Source organism: Pelmatolapia mariae, linkage group LG16_19 (assembly GCF_036321145.2).
Source record: "Pelmatolapia mariae isolate MD_Pm_ZW linkage group LG16_19, Pm_UMD_F_2, whole genome shotgun sequence".
NCBI classification, from domain to species: Eukaryota; Metazoa; Chordata; class Actinopteri; order Cichliformes; family Cichlidae; genus Pelmatolapia; species Pelmatolapia mariae.
This window is the reverse complement of record NC_086241.1, coordinates 56,073,947-56,095,449: the sequence shown is the minus strand read 5'-3', so window position 1 is coordinate 56,095,449 and position 21,503 is coordinate 56,073,947. Positions and strand designations below refer to the sequence as shown.

General features: G+C 41.1%; 2 protein-coding genes and 1 long non-coding RNA gene across 3 annotated transcripts; 2 read left to right on the top strand and 1 right to left on the bottom strand.

Annotated features, from left to right (window-relative positions):
• Window positions 1–1,337, bottom strand: LOC135933851 (uncharacterized). The gene is made up of 4 exons (XR_010573956.1): window positions 1,075–1,337; window positions 777–1,000; window positions 527–680; window positions 1–370 (listed from the first exon to the last, which is right to left on the bottom strand). It is a non-coding gene; the product is annotated as an uncharacterized LOC135933851 (long non-coding RNA).
• Window positions 1,338–8,600: 7,263 nt separating this feature from the next.
• On the top strand, window positions 8,601–12,327 carry sumo3a (small ubiquitin like modifier 3a). Its single transcript, XM_063499024.1, has 4 exons — window positions 8,601–8,732; window positions 9,600–9,728; window positions 9,814–9,885; window positions 10,025–12,327. Exons 1-4 carry the CDS (start codon window positions 8,712–8,714, stop codon window positions 10,085–10,087), a joined length of 285 nt encoding a protein of 94 aa, XP_063355094.1. The 5' UTR covers window positions 8,601–8,711; the 3' UTR covers window positions 10,088–12,327.
• Window positions 12,328–14,133: 1,806 nt separating this feature from the next.
• LOC134645895 (thrombospondin-type laminin G domain and EAR repeat-containing protein-like) lies at window positions 14,134–20,687 on the top strand. Its single transcript, XM_063499522.1, has 13 exons — window positions 14,134–14,218; window positions 15,191–15,414; window positions 15,907–16,262; window positions 16,680–16,770; window positions 16,866–17,022; window positions 17,117–17,248; window positions 17,329–17,399; window positions 17,536–17,694; window positions 17,782–17,983; window positions 18,063–18,295; window positions 19,941–20,119; window positions 20,244–20,345; window positions 20,534–20,687. The coding sequence occupies exons 1-13, from the start codon at window positions 14,134–14,136 to the stop codon at window positions 20,685–20,687; spliced, it is 2,145 nt and encodes a 714-aa protein (XP_063355592.1).
• The last annotated feature ends 816 nt before the right edge of the window (window positions 20,688–21,503 follow it).

Sequence of the window (21,503 nt, the reverse complement as noted above, 5' to 3'; positions counted from 1 at the left end):
TTAAAGTAACAGCATTTATTATGTTTCTCATTTCAGTGTCATTTAATTAACATAACAAACCCTTACAATTCACATTAGCATACAGTTCTATGATGCTCACTAGACAAAGCAATATGACGTTTCCCCAATGTCATAGTTGTTTGCAGAAAAGTGAAAAAGTTGGTCAGGGATGAACTGTATGATGTACCAAAGACATAATGGGCCCTAAAGAGTTCATCAAGGGCTCCTACTGAACCTGTCGCTTTACATGGAAGTGCATGCTTGTCAATCACAAGGTGTGAATGCTGCTTCTTGTGGATCCCTGAGCAAGAAGGTAGGGCTGACTGCTTCGGGTGATGTTGTCTAGATGCTGCTGTACACTGGTTCCAGCCTACAACAACACATTAAACAACAGTATTAAGTGACTATCCTCTGACAGTAGATTAGCTCACCTCACTGTCCATGAAAATAGAGGTGATGGATTACCTATATAACCAACAATGGCAAATAAAAACAGTCACAATCATACCATTCTCAACTTCAGTACCTGACTCAGCATTGCACATTAACTCCAAGAGCTCTGAGGTGGGAACAAGACCGTGACTTTCCTTTACAACCTTTGCTTTGAGATTGATGGGCCACCTCTCCAAGAATTTGCTGGCAGTGACCTCACAAAACAGGAGTCGGAAATCTTGTTCTATCTGTAATGCAAAAATACAGAACATAGAGAGGTGCAATGAGTGACACTGCAAGCTGCATGGAATATTTCAGTGATTCAACAAATGAAGATGTCTTACCAGTCCTGGTGTGTCCAGAAACCGCATCAGGCCTATGAAGACATCTGCTGGATTCTTTTCATCGCTGACCATTGAATGCCGATAAATGAAGGTAGCTTTCATCTTTTCATGGATGTCTTCATCAGCAGAGTGTCTCAAAAGAGCAATAGCTGCTCTTACATCCTCATCTGATAACACTGTCTCAGTGGTGAGTGGTCTGGATCGACCATGGCCTGGCCCACCAACTTAAGAAAAAACAATTTGATTGAATCCTGCCTACAAATTACATCAGTATCATTTAAATGACAAGTGAACTTACTTTTGGGAGATTTGCAAACTGAGGCGCTTCTTTCCTCCGCAGCTTTTCTTTGAATGGTCTTCAACCGCCACGCAAGGTATCCTGAACCACTCTCTCTGTTAAAAATGTTTCTTTATATCCTACATTTTTTATTCTTACCCATGTGTTTCTGTCATCTCAGCCTCAAGTATGTTTCTCATCCGTCTTCTGGTTGCATCTCTCAGAGATTTGGTTTTTGCATACTCTTAAACCTTTCTATAAAATAGAAACATTACTTAATATTACTTAACATATCATTAACATTGCTATCAGTTAATTTATACAAAATACATATTTCTTACTAAATAATGAGCAAAACTCCAAATTAGTGTATGCCTTTGGCATTTGTTTAAAATAATATAAACCAGTAAAGTTAACTTTATGAAAAAGTTACCCACTTTTTCTGAAAGTACGTTTGCTTGTGTAAGCTAATTAGCGATTATTAGCTTACTAATAAACGGTAATTTAGTTGTTCAGACTGTACCATTAGACATGTGACAATGATATTATTTGGACAGCATTTAGAAGAAATACATAGTTAAAATGTTTTAGGTTCATATTAACTCAGTGAGAAGATAACGAACATCTGAACTTTTAGCAACTGCTAGCATGTAGCTACTGGACAATATCATTAAACCCTATGGGTAAATGCTGCTAACATGTCCTCACTCGACATCAGTGAAACTATAAAGAGCTATTTAGTTTAAAAATACCTTTTAAACAATGTTACCAGTATGGGAATGTTAACTTCACTTACCTGACTGCGGCAACTCTCCGGAGAAAATTCCACGGCATCAGAGCTCTGAGACCCCACACGCCTGCGGACTGGTACTAATCAACACTGTGTGGAGTTAAGTCTTCACTGCATGTCTAACAAACTTTACACTGACTTTTAACTCTGATGTTAGAGCTGGTTTACTCCTCATAGAGTTGTAAATACTCTATCTAGGTTAAAATAGGTTTACTCTGAAATATTGACACTCCATTTTTTACTGTGTAAGTTTACCAAAACCTGCTATGAAGCCATGACATTTAGGCTAGGATTGCATACATTCACATACAAACTGATACTTTTTCTAACTTTAAGTAATTCAAAGAATAAAGCTAAATGTGAACAAACCCAAACGAATTCTAAAATAAAACTATATTTCAAAAAGTGAAAAACGAACTTATCGACTACTTAAATCAAGTGAAATAAAATGTAAAATAAAAAACAACGAAGAGGCACAGAGGACCTGATGTACTGGCAAAGTCTGGATCTTCACTTTAATTAGGCTGACCAGGTATTCCACTTTTTAATGGTATCTGCAAAGCACTTGTATCCCTTGCCCCATTGTTTTATGTATCTTATACCAAATCTGTTTGTCTGCAAACTCCACCAACATGCAGTCAAACTTGATGGTGATATACCAGCAAGCTAAAACCACCAATTTTTAGCATTTATGTTATGAATACTGTGCAAAAGTCTCTAGCCACTCCTGCTTTCTTTATTTTTCTTCCAAGGAAAATGGGTTCATTGTTAGTCTGTTGCTAGGCAATATGATGACCTCATGACATCTGATATAGATAAGTACTTTTGGGGCCCTGAGTCGTGCCTGTGTGTTCTCAAACTCCTGATTGAGTAGAAGTTCACAGACGGTCACACACACACACACACACACACACACACACACACACACACACACACACACACACACACACACACACACACAGAGAGAGATTTGTTGCAGGCATGTGTGCAGTTAAGGTCATTGAGTGCATTCTTCTTCACTACTAGGGTTACTTCAAGGCCAAGGCTTTCTTCTTTGTAGATGAGAGACGCATGGTTTCCATTGACAAGCAGCAGACGCATCTAGTAAACGTAGAGCGGGCGCAAAAAATGACGTACCGGCAGAGCGCAGCAGCGGCCAGCGCAAAAATTCGCTCCAGCCAGCTGTCAGTGCAGCGCATGCCGCTCCCTGTGTCAAGGGGCCTTGAGAGGGTCACATCACAATGCCTAGAAAAAGGAAAGGCTCTTGCCGTAGCAGTAAGGATGCCATGCGGAAGAAGAAAATCAGGGCCACTGAATCTCAGCATCAAAGAGAATCTAGACTGGAAAACGCCAGATTAGCAGAAGCTGCACGAAGACAGCGAGAAACCAGCGAAGAGAGACAGCGTCGTTTGGAAAACGCCAGAGTAGCCCAAGCTTCGCGGAGACGGCGCGAGAGCAGCGAAAAAAGACGACTTCGCCTGGAAAATGCCAGACTGGCTCAGGCTTCGCGGAGACAGCGCGAAACCAGCGAAGAAAGGCAGCGTCGATTGTACCATGCCCGGTCGGCTCAAGCTTCGCGCAGACAGCGGGAAACCAGTTTGGAAAGGCTGCATCGCCTGCAAAATGACCGCCTGGCTAAGGCTTCCAGAAGACGGCGAGAAACCAGCTTGGAGAGGGAGCATCGCCTGGAAAATAAGCGGCTGGCGCAAGCTTCACGGAGACTGCACGAAACCAGCGAAGAGAGACAGCATCGCTTAGAAAATGACAGATTGGCTCATGCGTCACGAAGACAGCGAGAAACCAGCGAGGAAAGACGGCTTCGGCTGGAAAATGCCAGACTGGCTCAAGCTTCACGGAGGCAGCGAGAAACCAGCGAGGAAAGGCAGCGTCGATTGGACCATGCCCGGTCCGCTCAAGCTTTGCGCAGACTGAGAGAAACTAGTTCGGAGAGGGAGCATCGCCTGCAAAATGACAGGTTGGCTAAGGCTTCACAGAGACAGCGAGAAAACAACTTGGAGAGGGAGCATCGCCTGCAAAATAATCGACTGGCTCAGGCTTCACGGAGACTGCGCGAAACCAGTGAGGAAAGACTGCATCGCTTGGACCATGCCCGGTCCGCACAAGCTTTGCGCAGACTGCGAGAAACCAGCGTGGACAGAGAAAGACCGTCTGAAAACGAGAGACCATGGCGCCGTGAACATTATAGACTGCAAGTGCTCAATGCTTCCCGAAAGACAAATGGACTCGGCTTTCCAGCCCCTGTATGGAATTTTCACGAGTCTGCTTTTGAGGAGGGACAGGTGCACTCTGAATTACCATCACTGTACACAGTGAACATCCAGAGTTTTGTCTGCGTCTGATTATGGTGACAGTGTTTATATGTATGCTTCTCCGTCTCCCCAGAAGCCTCTTGATTCTGTGTATCACACTTACTCACCGTTGTATCTTATATGAAGGAGTGGGATTTATTTATTTAGAAGGCCGAAAGACATTTTAGCTGTACCTCTTCACACTGGTCTTGGAGAAACTGGATTTGAATACCTTGCTGCCTATGAAATGAGCTACAAAGAAAACAAAAATTGTGAAACTGCATTTTTTGATTTCACGTTAAGTGTCTGTCTGGATTTTTCTCATGGTCATGTCATGGTTCTGTTTGTTTGTCTGTCTGTTTGTTAGCAAACTTGAGTCCACAGTTTTCAACGTATCATTTTCATATTTTGTGTGATGGTATACCAGTAACAGCTGGAGCTGATTTAATTTACAAAAAAATCAGGTCAAGGTCACGCCAAAATCAATAAAATCTTTATATTGCTCTTCATATTACCTTTTTTTTTTTAAATGGGTTGTCTTCACAAAAATATGCAAACCTAGGTTAGCTAAGCATTTGACCTTGACCTTCATTGTCAGCACCCAAAGGTAAAGTTGACCCAGAAAAGTTTTTCAAAAAAACAATATCGAGTAATATATCATATAAAAGGCCACTGAGAGCTGTACAACCTACCACCCCACCCCGGCCCTCCCCCAAATACCATGCCCTACAGTGTTACAGTGACAGCATAAAGTTTTGCAAAATCACGCACTGAAAATGAAAATATTTTTAAATCTCAAGGTGTTTTAGCTTATAGAAGCCAGAAATTTTAGTCAGTTGTGCTGCAATCATATAGGTAAAGATAATAAAACAGACTATTTTAGTATTCAATGCTTCAAGGGCATAGGTCAAAGGTCAGACATTAGGATGTCTTTATAAAAGCAGGCTGAGGTCGCTGCACTGTAATAAAAGCAGGCTGATGTCAGCATGTTATAATAAAAACATCATAAAACATCTATTTTTTTTAGTATAGTAAAAAAAGTATAGTCCTTGCCCTTCAGGGTGAGTTGCACCCTCTGAATGCTCTTGTTTTTTCAATTTGACATCACAATGACACTATAAAGTCACAAAGTCACAGACTGCACGAATTTAACTTAAACTTAATTTTAACTTAAAATCTCTTTTTCTGCTTATAGAAGCCAAAGATTTCAGTCAATTCTGCTCCAGTCATATAGGTTAAAATAATCAAATACACCACTGTAGTGTGGTATTTATATTTGGTATATATTTTAGAATATCTTCAAGGCCATAGGTCACAGTTCAGGGTCACACAAATTAGGAAAAAGCTTTAGTTTCCATTGGATCATCTCTAAACTTTAAAGTGATATATTAGTCATTGGGGGATATAAGCACTTTCTTTGTTTGAGCTCTTTAAAACATTACTTTACAACATTATATAACTTCAAAATGCAAAAACACAAAAAGATTACTATACTACGCTAGATTTATTACACTAGATTTTGTGAGTGCTCTTGTAAGGCTCTCCTCAAGGAGAAGAAGAGAGTCTTTAGATCTGGAGACAAACAGGAGCTGAGAGTTGTCCAGAAGAAGCTGAAATGGAAGATAAGGCAAGGGAAGGAAAACTACAGGAGGAAGATGGAAGAGCAGCTGCAACAGGACAACATCAGAGGGGTTTGGAACAGCCTGAAGACAATCTCAGGACAAAACCAACCCCCCAGGCTGCAGGAGACTTGGGGTGGGTGAATGACCTAAATAAATATTTTAATAGGTTTGATCAACCACCCACCCCTCCCCCAGCATCGTCCCCCCTGCTGCAATCTCCTTCATCTTCAGGGACTGCCTGTCCTTCATCTCAGGACTTCACACCTCTCAGCTTCACACCTCCCAGCTCCCAGTCATTACACCCACCCCCAGTTTCTGTGGACTCCAACATACACCCCCTTCCCCCAAAATCCACTCTTTCTATCTCAGCACTTCAAGTGAGGAACAAGCTTCGCAAGATCAAGGTGCGGAAGGCTGCAGGTCCAGATGGCATCAGCTCCAGGCTCCTGAGGTATGAACTGTGTGGCATCCTAGGATATCTGTTCAACCTGAGCCTGTCACTGGGGAAAGTACCACAGCTGTGGAAGACATCCTGTGTGCGGTACCAAAGACCTCCCATCCCAAGGACCTCAGCAGCTACAGGCAGGTAGCCCTGACATCACATTTGATGAAGACCCTCGAGAGGTTGGTTCTAAACCATCTGCGCCCCCTGGTGAGGTCTTCATTGGATCCGCTGCAGTTTGCTTACCAGCCTGGCATTGGAGTGGAGGACGCCATCATCTACCTCCTGCACCGAGCTCTGACTCACCTGGAGAAGCCTGGAAGCACTGTGAGGATCATGTTCTTTGATTTCTCCAGTGCTTTCAACATCATCCAGCCACGACTTCTGAGAGACAAGCTGGAGCTATCGGGAGTGGACCACCACATGTCCCAGTGGATACTGGACTACCTCACAGAACGCCCACAGTATGTGAGGACACAGGGCTGTGTCTCTGATACGCTGGTCTGCAGTACGGGGGCCCCACAGGGAACTGTGTTGGCACCGTTCCTCTTCACCCTCTACACTGCAGACTTCTCCATCAACTCCCCACGCTGCCACCTACAGAAGTTCTCTGACGACTCTGCCATAGTCGGCCTCATCACAAGTGAGGACGACTCAGAGTACAGACAGTGGACTCTGGACTTTGTAGACTGGTGTCAGCAGAACCACCTGCTGATCAACGCCGGGAAAACCAAGGAGTTGGTGGTGGACTTCCGGAGACGCAGACCCACCACACTGACACCGGTGAACATCCAGGGAGTGGACATTGAGATAGTGGACTCTTATAGGTACCTGGGTGTTCACCTGAATAATAAACTGGACTGGAGCCACAACACTGATGCTCTTTACAGGAAAGGTCAGAGCAGACTCTACCTGCTGAGGCGGCTGAGGTCATTTGGAGTCCAGGGAGCGCTTTTAAAGACCTTCTATGACTCTGTGGTGGCATCCGTCATTTTTTTACAGTGTTGTATGTTGGAGCAGCAGTTTATCGGCAGCTGAGAGGAAGAGGTTGGAGAAACTCATCAGGAAGGCCAGCTCTGTTCTGGGATGAACCCTGGACCCAGTGCAGGTGGTGGGAGACAGAAGGACTCTGGCCAAAATAACATCTCTGATGGACAGAGTCTCCCACTCCATGCATGTAAATGTTGCTGAACTGCAGAGCTCCTTCAGTGACAGACTGCTACATCCTAGATACATGAAGGAGCGTTTCTGCAGGTCCTTCCTCCCTGCAGCTGTCAGACTGTACAATCAAAACTGCTCCCAACAAACATAGATGTTTACATCTGCGCTGTAACTGCAATAATTTAATCAACCAATTCGCACTACAACCTGGGTTTGCCTCTTATCTGTAGTTAATTTTATTTTATTTAATAACTGTACAGTACTCTGTTTATAGTAACCATTGTCCTTGATGTAAATATGTAAGAAAAAATTGTGTATGTTTCTGTTCTGTATCCTGTGTACTGTTTGTTTGTATATGTGTCTTTCTGGCTGCTGTTACAACCAAATTTCCCCTTGTGGGACAATTAAAGGATTATTCTATTCTATTCTATTCTATTCTATTCTATTCTATTGTTGTTTTAGTTTTTTTTTGGTACACCTTTCTCTCTTGAAAAAGAGATCTCCATCGCAGTGAGACTACCTGTAACTACCTGTAATAACTTCAAAAAAACAAGTTTGAATTTATTTTGGATTTTATCTAATCCACGCAGTGTAAAAAGTACACATACAGGCTCAAGTGTATACACTATATTGCTAATAGTATTCACTTGCTGCCTTTCTGCTTTTGACCCTGTGTAGATTGAAGAAAATCCTAAATAAATTCAAAGCTGTGCATCAGATTGATGAATACTGTAAATTAATCATTCCTAACTGGAAAAAGAACAGTTCAAAGAAATTATTAAAAGCCCTAAATTATCATGACTTTCATGCCCATAATGAGTGTATAAGAACTTCTGACCAGTACTGTATTTCTGAACTTCTTAAAACATATAATTAAATTAAAAGAGTCAAAGTATTATTAAAAATGACAATAATAATACACCAAAATCCAACTAAGCGTTGTATTAGGATATTTAAACATTAACGAGCTTAACCCATTCTGAAGTCTGATCTAAACTAAACTAAGATGGAAACAAAACATTTTAAATTATTGCAAATTAAACTACAGAACTTCAATAGCTATCACTTACAGGTGGCTTGTTTTTGGGTTTAATTTGTGCGCACAATAAGAGATTTTCATATAGATTCCTAGCGTGATCGAGTATTTTGCATAGACGCGCGCTCCCGCGATTTGGCCACCACGTGGTGTTTTAAGGGCCAATGGCTTATTTGCAGCAGCGGTCTGAAGCGCGCACCCGTCGGCAGGGCAGAGGAGAGGACAGAAGGCGGCAGAAAGACAAATAAAGCCGAACTAGCAGAATATTCTGAAAACTGCAACACGAAATCCTGCCGAGATGTCAGAGGAAAAGCCAAAGGTAATATATAGAGGTTTATATAATTGCTTGCTTGTTATGATGGCTGAGGCGAGCTCCTGCGAAACCGTCGCTTATATGTGCAATCTAAAAATGGCCTGGTTTGCACGTTTCTCTAAATCGGCGCAGTGTTTGTTTCGCAAATGAATGAGTACCCGCACATTCATATGTGCGTCTATATGCGCTCACACAGCTCGCTGTAGGTGAGAATGGGAGGGATGTTGTCCCGCTAATTGGGTCTAAAAGGTTGGGAACAGGAATGTCAATTACACCATGATTGTTATTTGCGGATTTTTTTCTTTGTCGAAACGGGACCACGCTATGTCCGCAACGCCGCAAATGCCGCAACTGCAGCAGTGGCAGAAGAGCGCAAATGGAGGTGACGCACCGCCTTAAAAACTGATGTGACTATGGTATTCTGGCAGTTTTTATTTTATTTGTTTTAATTTTTTCGTTGTGCTGCTTGTTGTACCACAATACTTCATAACAAAACTGCTAGCGGCGTTAGCCGGTAGCTAAACTCGCCAGTGGTTCTGAGCCTAGCCCGGAGCTAATGATGCTAACGTTAGCGCCCGTGAGTGCCCTGTGAACACATATGGTAGCATGTCTGTGTTATTAAGCTCCAATGTACGTTTTGTTTTAATCAAAGCATCAACTGAACAGTATGGCAGTAATTCAACACAAGTCACATCTGTGTTTTGTGAAACGGCTGTTAAAATTGTGGGATTATTAGTTTACTTTCTGTATGTCTGAGCTAGCAAGGCTAACAGTATTGTGTATGTCGCTTTAAAGAAAACGTATACGTACTATGCATTACTGTGGTTGCTAATCCATTTGTTTATCAAGTGTTAAACCATTGTGTTTCTACAGGAAGGAGTAAAGACTGAGAATGACCACATCAACCTCAAGGTTGCAGGGCAGGATGGGTCGGTGGTTCAGTTTAAAATAAAAAGGCACACACCTCTCAGTAAACTAATGAAGGCATACTGTGAACGACAGGTAAGCTGCTGTAAGTTCTTAAGCAGCATGATTACTTGCACACTTTGCTGTTCTTTTAACGAAAATGCGGCATCTTCATCTGCAGGGTCTCTCAATAAGGCAGATCAGGTTCAGGTTTGATGGCCAGCCGATCAATGAGACGGATACGCCTGCACAGGTATGATTATTATGCACTTAAAACCATGATTGAAACACATTCGCGTTTCTTTAAGATTACAGCGCACTTGTCCCCTAAATAAATTGAATATGTTTGCAATACTGTAAAATAATTAATATATGGAACATCTTTTTCTCAGCTGGAAATGGAAGATGAAGACACCATAGATGTTTTCCAGCAGCAGACAGGCGGGCATTGCTAAGCCCTACCCACCTCATTGACGGCCACCCTCAGACAACGCCCTCAACCATCTCACTGTCCATCCCTTCCCCACCACTCTCCTCATCTTATTATTATTATTATTATTATTATTATTATTATTATTATTATTATTCTTTCAGTTTAAAGATGTCTGTCATGGTTTTTGTCAGGTGTGGGCGGGGGGGCCTCGTTGGCTGTTTATGTGCTGTCTCAGTCAGGACTGAACTTTTGTGTGTCAACAGTCTCTCTGCTGGCCAATCAGGACACCGATTTCCTTCTGGCACCGCCGGCTGTGATTGGACCAACAACTCATCACAGCTGTTCCTGGTTTGTCACTGCTTTTGGTTCACTGTGCAGTGAAAGCTTAGTATCCAGTAGTTTGTCACTGTTTTCATCCATCAGGGTTGAATGCGAGGCTCTGCAAGTGTTTTGTCCAGGGGTCACTGTCAGTGGGCATAAAAATGGTTTGAAGTGGAAGCACTATCTGAACATAATACACACATGCTTTCCATTTCACTTTGCTTTTCTGTGTGTTTGTTGTCTGAATGGTGACTCCTGCTTTTTTTTGTTTTTGTTTTGTTAAATGAATTTTAATTCTTTGCATTTTAGGTGCTTCTGCAATGTTTCTTTTCTTTTGTAAATGTTATTTTTTTTGTTTTTTCGTCTGTTATTTTAAACATTAACACCCATGGGGCATATGGTCGACATTTTTTTCCCCCTCCTGTACAGCAGTATCAGAATGGGTGTTAGATAAATGTTGTGGGGCTTGGACCAATACTCCAAAAACAGAACGTCTGCTTCATATTTGACGTGCTTCTCTTTAAAAAGCCAACTTCAAGGTGAAAACTGTCACATTTAAAGGCATTTATATTGCATCAGTGTTTGCTTCCTCTTAGATGGCTTCTCAGTGAGTGACTGTGGGTGTCTGCGGTACAGATGGATATATGCTTATGCAGAAATGCTTGTTTCAGGGGAAAGAATTCATCTATATCACAGAAGTGCATCCACGGTGTGAGCTGTTCGGCGTTTGATTGTGTAAAGAGTCTCTTGGTGCAAAATACATAACATTATTTTATTTTTTTTTGTTCTGTTTTTTTCCAAAGTGGGCTAGTGACCGGTCCTTGTGATGATCTCAAAAGCAGGTCTGCTTGTTGTAGAGGGTGGACTGTGAGTGGGAATAACTAAAAGGTTCCTCAATGGGGTTTTTTTTTTTTTTTTTTTTTTTTAAGGTCAGGTGTCTCATCCCCTGTATTGCCCTAGCACAAGTAGGCCGACGGGAACACTGAGTTTTAGATGCGCTTTGAAGAGGAGCAGGTTCAAGTTTGAGCAAGGATATCCAACAAAAGTTGGACTGTCTTTGCTAAAAGACACCAACGACACTTTTCACTGCTGTGCCAGCTGCTGAGATGCTGTCTGCTTGTGTTGTTACAGTAGCAGTCTTTCAAGTGGTGATGAGCGTCTTTCACTATTTTTACATTCTGGAGAGTGAAGCATGCAGTTCGTTTCATATCAGGAGGTCAGCCATTGGAGTTTGGGAGACAAGTGTTCTGTACCCACAGGGCCCCGTTCTTCGTATGTGGGTAACCAAATTATCTTTGAATGTAAATAGTCTGAAATGAGCTAGGATTTCTTTTTCCCCCCCTTTCCTCCCCCCAGTTCAGCCACGGTTCATTAAGCTCAAATCCTGAAAAGAAACACCCAGCTTTTCTGAAGTTATTAGAAAGGGTTGCACCTTTCAAAGTTAAAAACACACTGCAACAAAATGAAACCACTGCAGTTAAGTATGGGTTGTAGGTTTTAATACGTGCTTTAAAAACTGTGTCTGAACATTTTCAGCTACTACAGTAAATGTTTTTCATCTTTTATATGAATAGTTAAGAGTTGGTGCCAGTACTGAGAAATGAAACCTTATTTCCTTGCACAGCCATCAGTAAGCATCTGTCAATATTGTATTGCACAGAGACATGTTGAGTGTTTGTGCGACATGCATCTGCACAAGCCAGTCAGCGATCATGATTCCAGCTTTCATCACACAAAGTAAGAGCACACTTTACGATGCCAACAAGCAGCCTTCCGCTCGCATTTTAAGAACCGAGTGAGCTGGACAAAGGTCAGCTGAGCTAAACTGTAAAGTACGAAGAACGGGGACCAGGTCTTGTCATGTTATGTTTTCTCTACTGATTTGTACATTATTTGTGGTCTTTTACTACTGTATACAATAAATATAGTTTGGTACTCAGATTTGATCTCAAGTTTTTGTTTTTGTATTTGACCAGCTAATCTCTGTTTGTTTTAAAGAACATAACTTAAAGCCCCTTTTCTGCCTCCAGAGGAGGGTTGGATGAAATTTGGGTACCCAGATGCACACAGATGGGAGCTAAAGATCCATATTATATGGTTTGTTGAACAAAAAGCACTGAAAACCTGCTTTCTTATGTGCAAAAGTAACCATTAGGTGGCACCACTGGTCCATACCAATATCATATCGCGGGTTTGCTAAAGCTTTGCTTTCATAAAAACATGAAAGTAGTGGGAAAAACTATATAGAAGTGCATAAAACTGAAGTGTGTTTCAGAAAATGATGTTCTGAAGTGGTCCTCAAGCACATTTCTTCCTGTAGTAGACAAAAGATGACTAAATTTAGATAAATGAGTTAAAAAAGGACAAACACTGATTATCATCTAAAACTTCACCATCATCTTTATTACCCAGGTCCAAATTTAGAACGTGGCATCTCATCTGATAGTCTGCGTGAATACTTGCATTCAGTATAACCGGAACAGTGATAAGATTAATCATAGCGGCCGATGAGTCAAACCAGGAATAAGGAACATCGGGCACCGGTGGACAATCTGCATCTGCTTTTCTTCATCTAAACAGGTCCAGGGGTGTAACTGCTGTTCCTGGCAGTAAGAGAGATTGATGAATGGATAAAGGAAAATATACTGGTATGTATTTTGCATCCTTGATATTTGTGGCGTCCATAATCTTAATGTGGGTAGAAGAAGAAAGACTGTGTCATTTGCCTTGTAAATGTGCCGGATGATTCTAAGAGATCTGACACAAGCTGACATGCCGCTGTTCCTCATGAGCACCTGGTGACCATCAAAATAAGATTAAACATACTTGAGGAAATCAATGAATGTCGAGTTTGAGTGGCACTGAACACTCCTCTGTAGGAGACTGTACACTTTTAGGTACTCCACTGTGACTGACTCGGCCCAGCCAGGTTAACATACATGCAAATATGTATTATTTGCAAAAACTATCGGACCAAGCTGCTCTTAGTACTTTGTCCATTACAGTCTTTGCTTATTTTAATACTATTTTGCTAATTCAAAACATATATGTGGTTCAGCATACTATTTAGCTTTACTATCTTGAAACATAATTACTTTTTCAATACTTGCAGAGCTTTTAGAAAACATCCAGATGTCCTGCACATACACTAAAGTGCAATCACAACTAATATAATAAAAGCTTCGCTTGTATGCACTGCTTGACCAAAGCTCGCGCAAGTGTTGTGTTGTTTTCTTTTGATTGCCTTTTAATAAGAACAATAAAAAAGCCCTTTAATCAATCATTTTTCATGTGATCACATTCAGTTATTGTGTCTGTCTGCTTGTCTGTGAGCGTACACGTATACATTCAGTGGTGCAGCTCACCCCTCTGGCAGGTCTGTGTCATCAGATTTGTGGTTGAGGGAGGATGACTGACAGGGTGCTTAGTGATTTGCATGACTCTGGAGTTTAAAAGGAGCTGCAGGTGCAGGTTTTTCCACACTTATGAATGGATCTCTCTCCAAGCGCGGATGCTCTGGGACTTCCTACTCCTAACATCAATCTTGGGTTGCCAGTGTGACTTTAATGATTTTCAACCGAGTTTCTTCATAGACATTTTTTTGTTTGGAGCTGGAATTCTTAGCAGGCTCAATATGAAGAGTACACAGCTTTCTGGTGTGTGTTGTCATTTAGGATAGGCAAAGAAATACCTTCAGTATGGAGACATTCCTACCAGCTGGAAACTGAAACCAACCGATTTTCTGCAATGTCAACGCTGATATTTATGCTGTTCCTTCTCCTGGGGTTAAGAGTAACTGAGACAGCCACAGAAACATGGAGGCAATGTACAGGTATTATTCCATTTTTATTCTATTTTATCTCTTCCAGTCTCAGCTGAGTTCAGCACATGTAATGTTTAGTTAATTATTATACAGCGAATGGCTTACTGTTTCATCTAAAACCCAGGAAGCCCCTCTAGCTAAAATACTTTTTGGTAATTCCAGCTGTCTGCATCTGCCTACAGTACAGTAGGAGTGCTTCTCTGTGTGGACGTGCATGCCACTTTAACCTAAATTAACATCCATAAACAAGTACAGACATTGGGTGTGGTTGGGATTCCACAACAATCCCGTACACATTGAAATATTAGGACGTACACAGCGCATGTTTACGTGATGTCTCATCAGTGTGGGAGTATTATTATTTTTCTGTTATCGTTGCTTAGGAAAGAGTATCTTTTTAAAAAAACATAATTAGATAACAAACCCACTGAAGTCTCATAAAACCCCACCACTACCTAGGGCTATTTCTCACACTCCAGGGTGTGGTGGTGGCAGTAGTACTGGGACATTGAGGAATTTATTAGTTTCCTGTGGATCCTGACCTTTTTGACTCGTGTCCCTTTAAAACAAACCTCTGGTTTGAAGATGCTCTACCACACTCAGCACTTAAGGTATATAGAGTAAGTAATCCTGCTGATGCACTAATCATTTCAGCTCAAACTTTATATGCTATTAGGTATTTTTTGTATTTTTTTTTACAATAAAGCATCAAATCACACTTTTCATTGCAAAACCTAAAGTTATTAAATTATTCTAAAGTACTGAAGTTGAGTGAAAGTGTGAAGTACGGTGAATAGATTACTTCTACTGCAGCCTGAGAGCGATTTTGTTTAAATCCACTTAAAAAACTTTCAGCTTTTATTCTTTTCTAACCCATTAATCATCCCAGGAATTCTGCAGTTTTACTTTTGCAACATGAGGAAGTTTAAAGTTTGGCCATAAAAGTCACTGCCACAGTCTTTATTTGCATATTTTGTTCAGGTTCGCTTCCCCTGGATCTTCTATCTTTTGTCCTTGAGAGGGACCCATCCAAACTTGTGCCGGGGGTGCACATGAAGCAGGCCGGCGGGGTGAGGGGGATTCATTTCTCAAGCCCTGATACGGCACTGAGTTTTCCCTCCTCCCAGATACTGGTGAACTGTGACCTCTTCCCCAAGGAATTCTCCATCGTTCTGACATTAAAAGTCACCGACGGTGCACCCAAGGTGAGCATCTGCCTGAAACGCCTTGGTACTAATGACTACAGGGGTGTGAAAATAGGAATATGTTGCAAGTAATAACAGTGGATTACTTAAGTATATAATAGATGCCACCACTCCACCCTGCTTTGCTTGAGGAGATGTTGTGTGTTATATAAATAGAAAGACTGTGTCTCTGCAAACCCAAAACACAGAATAGATTTGACAGAAATTCCTGTTACAGTGCCATATTAACCCTGACAGAAAGATGAATGCATACGCTGCTAAACTTGACACAGATGTCGGTATTGCTCATATTTACTGCCTATTGATTTATTTGCAATTAAACTTACATGCAAGCCTGTTCTTCTAGTGCAATTTAGTGTTTGAAAATGCAACATAGTTCATCACCCATCACCTAAAAAACTCCATTCTTAAGTAAAAAGCGTATGCACTTTGTTACCATCGTCTGCTGCCAAATTCAGTGTGTCTGAGCTTCTTTCTTGTTTTTCCAAACAGGGGAATGAATATGTGTTTTCTCTGATGGGGCCGAAAGGACGACCAGTGGATCAGAACAAAGAGGAGAACGATGGAGGCAGCAGCTTGAAAAGCAATAAAGAGTCAAGTATCACTGGAGAAGAGCAACACAGTCAGAAGACTAGAGTCAAAAGTGATGGGGAACATGGGCGCCTCATTCTTGGACTTAAATTCTCAGGAAAGCGCCTGCACTTCCTTTATAAAGGTCACAGAGGGGTTGTAGAGCACTGGGTGTTTCGAGGCACCCAGCTGGCTGACAGCCAGTGGCACACTCTTGTTTTAGCCATTGGTAGTCATCACGTGAAGCTCACAGTGGATTGCAGCTCACCAGTGGAAATGTAAGCTCAGTTTCTCTTCCCTCTTGCTCTTCTCTGTTCTCTGTTCTCTGGGTGGGTACGTCTGTTTCCCACTTTACTCTGTTCCCTCCGATTTTGCCTTGAGGCGCAGTAGATCCTTCACCACAATAAAACGGTCCTGCTCAAAATCTGCGTATGCCCTGTAGCCATATCAGAGTAGCCTGACAGTGTGTGATAGATGGTTTTTTAGTGGAAACTCCCTCTGGCACGCCGAAAGGAGGAATATCAACACCCACACAGCACTTGTACATGTAATACAGTTCATGTCTCACATTGAGTCCTAGAATGAGAAGAACAGAGTGAACTACTTTAATTATAGAGAATTTAGTTCATTTACAGAAGAAAAACAACTTACTCCACCTATTAGAAATAATTATATATATCTTTTATGGCAAACAGCATTCCCTCCAGGCCTTTCCCTTCAGACCTCAACATTCAGGGATCCAGATTCCACATTGGTAGTCGGGGGCTGTGGAAGGGCTTGTTTTCAGTAAGATGCCTTCTTTATTTCAGACTATAATAAGATTTCTAAAGGATATGCCATGACCTCAGAAATGATTGCCTCTTCTGTGACCACATATCCAGGGTCTACTGCGACAGCTGGTTTTGGTGCCAGGTTCAGATGCTACCCATCAGATCTGCCCCTCTTCTGACCCCCAGCTAGCAGCTCTGTCAGTACCACCACTGTTTTTAGACCTGCCAGCCACAGGAGCAGAAGATGATAGACATGTGAATACCTATGGTAATTTGCACATGCATGTATTTTTACTCAGTATAAATAAGACATTGCATGTTTGCTTGCCTCTTTGATTGCTTTCTGGTTTTAAATATGTCAGAAACTGAAGCTAGAGTGTCTGTGGGGCTGGAGAAGTCATGCTCAGAGCAGCTAAAGGGCCAGCTGTGGTTTAATCCCCTCAAAAAGGGCCTCTACCTCTGTGACGGTACAGTTTGGATCACTGTGTTAGAGGGTGAGACTCCAACTACCACTGTTTCTGTTCTTGTTTCTATGAAATAAAATCACATAAACCATTCATTTTCATTAACACAGATCGCAAAAGGCTGGACTATGTGCTGGAACATCAGGTGCTCACCACCAGCTCAGAGACCCACGATATAGAGGTATTTATCCACCATTTACTGTGAAACTTACTTAGGTCTTATTGTCTGATACTTTATTATCTGATACTTTTGTTTCACTTTCATTTGGGATTTCCTGTACATAAACCCATTGTGAAAAAAAAAATCCAATCTCCAGCTGTTCCAGGTACCTGGTATGGGTCTGATGGCTGCTATGGCTCATCGGTCAACATCTGGCTCTGCTGTGTATCTCTGGACCAAAAAAGGTTTCCAACTCTATCAGAATATCAGCACTAACGGAGCCCTGGCTTGGAGGCATTTCAGCATGGGCAATAAGGTGTGACAAGTTAGTGGAAAAATCACACTTTAATCCTAGTAAAAGCTTTAAATCTATACTCTTTCTCTTTTGTTGTTTTTAATGTAGATATATCTGGTGGTGTCTAATTCTGGGGGAGACAGGCGATTTAACAAAGAGTCACAGGCGGACTTTTCTGTGATTTACAAGTGGAGCAAAAGGAGAAAAAGATTTGTGCAGTTCCAGACTCTGCAGACTCACTGTGCCCGAGACTGGGAGGCATTTAATATAGATGGACATACATATCTTGCTGTCGCTAATCATAGACAAGGTAATATAAATATATACCTATACTACCTGTTAACTTCCACAGTTCCTGGCATGGCATCTTTTGCTTGTTTGGCTTTTAGGTGACAAGAATCACACTATAGACAGTGTGATATACAGGTGGAACAAATTATCAAAGTCTTTTGAGGTCCACCAGATGCTCCAGACTTCAGGGGCGTACGACTGGGAGTTCTTCACTGTCGGACCTTACTATTTCCTGGTGGTTGCCAATGCTTTTGATGGCGTGACCACTTCTTTAGACTCCGTCATCTACGTTTGGGTGAATGGAAACTTCCAGGTGTTCCAGAAAATTAAGGTTTGTGATAAGAATAATGTAGCTCAAATAGACTAAAAATATTTTCCTATCAGCTGTTTACTGCTTCGCTACAAAACCCTCAAAACTCTGAGTGGGTTTGAGGACGGCATGGTTTCCATTCCATGGCAAGATGTCATCTTCTGACCATTTGGGCTTTGGTTTCTCATGATGAGATCTGTATCTGATGATTATGAAAAACTACCTTAAAAACAGGGAAAGATAAAAAGCTGATATAAGAGAGCTGGGGTGCAAGGGGTGGGCATGTCCATGCATTTAAGGCAGGGCCGAAAAATAGAGTATGTGGTTTGCTATGATTTGCCTGAGCGATAACGGTGCTTTGACGTGTAACTGATAGTGAATGGTATATTTGAATCAAACCACATCTGATGTGAGAGTGTTGACACATTAATAGTCTCGAGAGAAAACAGAAGGAATTGTGTAATTAAGGGGAACACCCCATGCGAGATGTGAGGATGTACATGATCACCTCAGGGCTGCTGGAAATTAATTAACTGAAATAATAAAGAAAGAGGTCAGAAAACATACTTTTAGTCATGTTAGCTCTTTGATTTCACAGAGGCAAAGTGAGTCTGTTAGCTTATGCCCAGGATCTCAAAATAATTTTAGCCCATTGGCTACATTTAATATTATCAATTTGGATCTCACCTATCCAAATCTTTCCTTTACGCTGAATTAAAAGAAGGACAGGTACACTCTGAATATGCTCACATTTAATGAACCATCTATGTACAACTGATGAAAAGCTTGACATGTCTTCAGAAAAAAGGCGGACCGTATATCTTTGCTTTTTTTTGTTTATTGGCATATGCTTTAATTATAGAGAGTTGTAAATCCAAAAGCATCGGCACGCCTCCTTAAGTATCTTCAATTTTGGATGGTGAGCCATAGGTAATGTCTTTGTGACTCTGGCTTGGATAAATCTATCATGGGGTGAGCCATTTTAATGGCTTATAATATTTCCTGGAACAAAGTAAGTGAAAAGTCCAAGTCATATTTAAAGCTGTCCAGTGGATGTCAAATGGATGTCCCAACAAATTCACCCCAAGATTGGACTGTGCATTGTTCAGAGAAATTACAAAACCCCCCAAGAGTTACATTTCTGATTCAGACACAGCACAACTAGAAAAAGACTGAACAAGTATGGCTTGAGTGGAAACGTTGCTAGGAAAGCCTCTTCTATCAAAAAAGAACATGGCAGCACGGATTAGGTTTGCAAAGTCGCATTTGAACAAACCACAAGATCTCTTGAAGAATATCCGTTGGAAAGATGAGACCAAAGTGGAGATATCTGACCATAGTGCACAAAATCAGACACAGGTTATCAGCACAAACACCTCATACCAGCTGTCAAGCACAGTGGTCGAGGTGGGATGATTTGGGCTTGTTTTGCAGCCAGAAGGTCTGGGTAACTCCTCTGTATACCAAAGTATTGTAGCCACAAATGCAAGGCCATCTGTTTTGGCTGAAACTGGATCCTGCATGTATCAGCAGTTTCAGCACTGTAAAATATAATACCAGCAGAACTCATCCCATCAGCAGCAATATGCAACTTACTCAACTTCTGTGTGCCACGAGTTTCTCATTTGAAGGCTAAAGTATTTGATTTATTGATTGTTTCTTTTAGACGTTCTGTGCCACAGACTGGGAAATGTTCCAGATTGACAGCAGAGTTTTTTTGGTTGTTGCCAATGGACACAGACTCCATGGTAATGGACCGAGTCAGTACACCATTAACTCCACTATCTATGAACTGGACATGAGTGCACAGCTGTTTGTCCGCTTCCAGGACATTGTCACCTACAGGTATAGATGTTCAATTACCAGATAATACTTACCAGGTGTACGTACACTCAGAAACATTTTCTTGATGCGTCTGTTGTCATTTTATCTGTTCATTATCTCCACATACCTTCCTCTTTCTTTCCAGTGCAGTGGATTGGGAGTTCTTCAGCCTCGGGCAGGAATATTTTCTGGTTGTTGCTAACTCCTTCAATGGAGAATCCTACTCTCTCAACAGCATTCTCTACAGGTATTCAACTTGTCAACAGCACCCCTCCCAATGTGAAATAAGTCCACCTTATTGCCTTTTGGTATCTGCCTTGAAACCATCTCAAACATCACACACACAAGCAATTCTAATATTGATTTATTATCTTACTGTGAGAGCAGATGGAAATACTGCACTAATGGGATTCATCTTTTCTGTTTTGCTTTTAGGTGGCAGGGATATGAAGGATTTGTTCCTGTTCATTGGCTGCCAACGATCGGGTGCAGTGACTGGGAATTTTTCAGCGCTAAAGGAGAATCATATTTAATCTACTCCAGTGCCAAGGCACCGCTCTCCAAAGTGTTCATGCTGAAAACCTACTAGACAAACAAACAAAAAAAGTGTGGCTTTGTGTCCTGCATTTGTGTAATTGTACACAATCTATCATGTATGAAAATAATTTGCAAAAGATCATTTAAAAAAGTCATTTAATGGTTAAATTAATTATTGAAATTTTATTGACTTTTTAAATTATTGTCTGCTCAGAAATTCCCTCAGGGTGTTGGCTGGGATACCTTTGCAGTGATCAGCCCTGTATATAGTCACCCTCTGCACAGTGATATGTTAACAACTGATGTACCTCATTTTGACACAAAAAAATCACATGGACCAAAGAAAGTCTCTTTTTAATATCTATTTGTGTGTATCTTGTGACAAAACTTAATACAAATTTCTATATACTCTCTCTCTCTCTGTAAGAGCATTGTGTTTTAATATTATTTTGTTTACTAACTGTAATATGTTTTCTTAAATAGAAAGTTGTATTGTTTGTTGTTATATTTTGCCTCTGACTGCATGAATTGTATATGAAAAGTGATAGTAAATTATTGAAATTTAAATAAACTATAATTATTGTGTTTATGTATGGAATAAGAGTTGTTTATACCAACAGATAATGTGGTTTAATATTTGAATGATGATTTATTGCAGTTTTTTTTTTGTAGCTAATCATTTATTTGGTACAGTTTTCCTTAGACAAATAATTACCCATTGAGCTCTGACACTCACAAGATGTTGGTCTATAAAAGACTACAAATCACATAATACATTCTTAACCTCGTAGCACAGACTTGCCGGAATTGTAGTTTTTACACAAAATTATTTTGCTGTAATCAAAACGTAGATATGAAACGTGGGCTT

Coding starts and splice junctions, on each gene's coding strand:
- LOC134645895 (XM_063499522.1), top strand. CDS start 14,134: ATGTCAACGCTGATATTTATGCTGTTCCTTCTCCTGGGGTTAAGAGTA. Junction 16,771..16,865: donor TGTGGAAGGGCTTGTTTTCA/GTAAGATGCCTT, acceptor CCACATATCCAG/GGTCTACTGCGACAGCTGGT. Junction 20,346..20,533: donor CTCAACAGCATTCTCTACAG/GTATTCAACTTG, acceptor TTTTGCTTTTAG/GTGGCAGGGATATGAAGGAT.
- sumo3a (XM_063499024.1), top strand. CDS start 8,712: ATGTCAGAGGAAAAGCCAAAG. Junction 8,733..9,599: donor TGTCAGAGGAAAAGCCAAAG/GTAATATATAGA, acceptor GTGTTTCTACAG/GAAGGAGTAAAGACTGAGAA. Junction 9,729..9,813: donor AGGCATACTGTGAACGACAG/GTAAGCTGCTGT, acceptor CTTCATCTGCAG/GGTCTCTCAATAAGGCAGAT.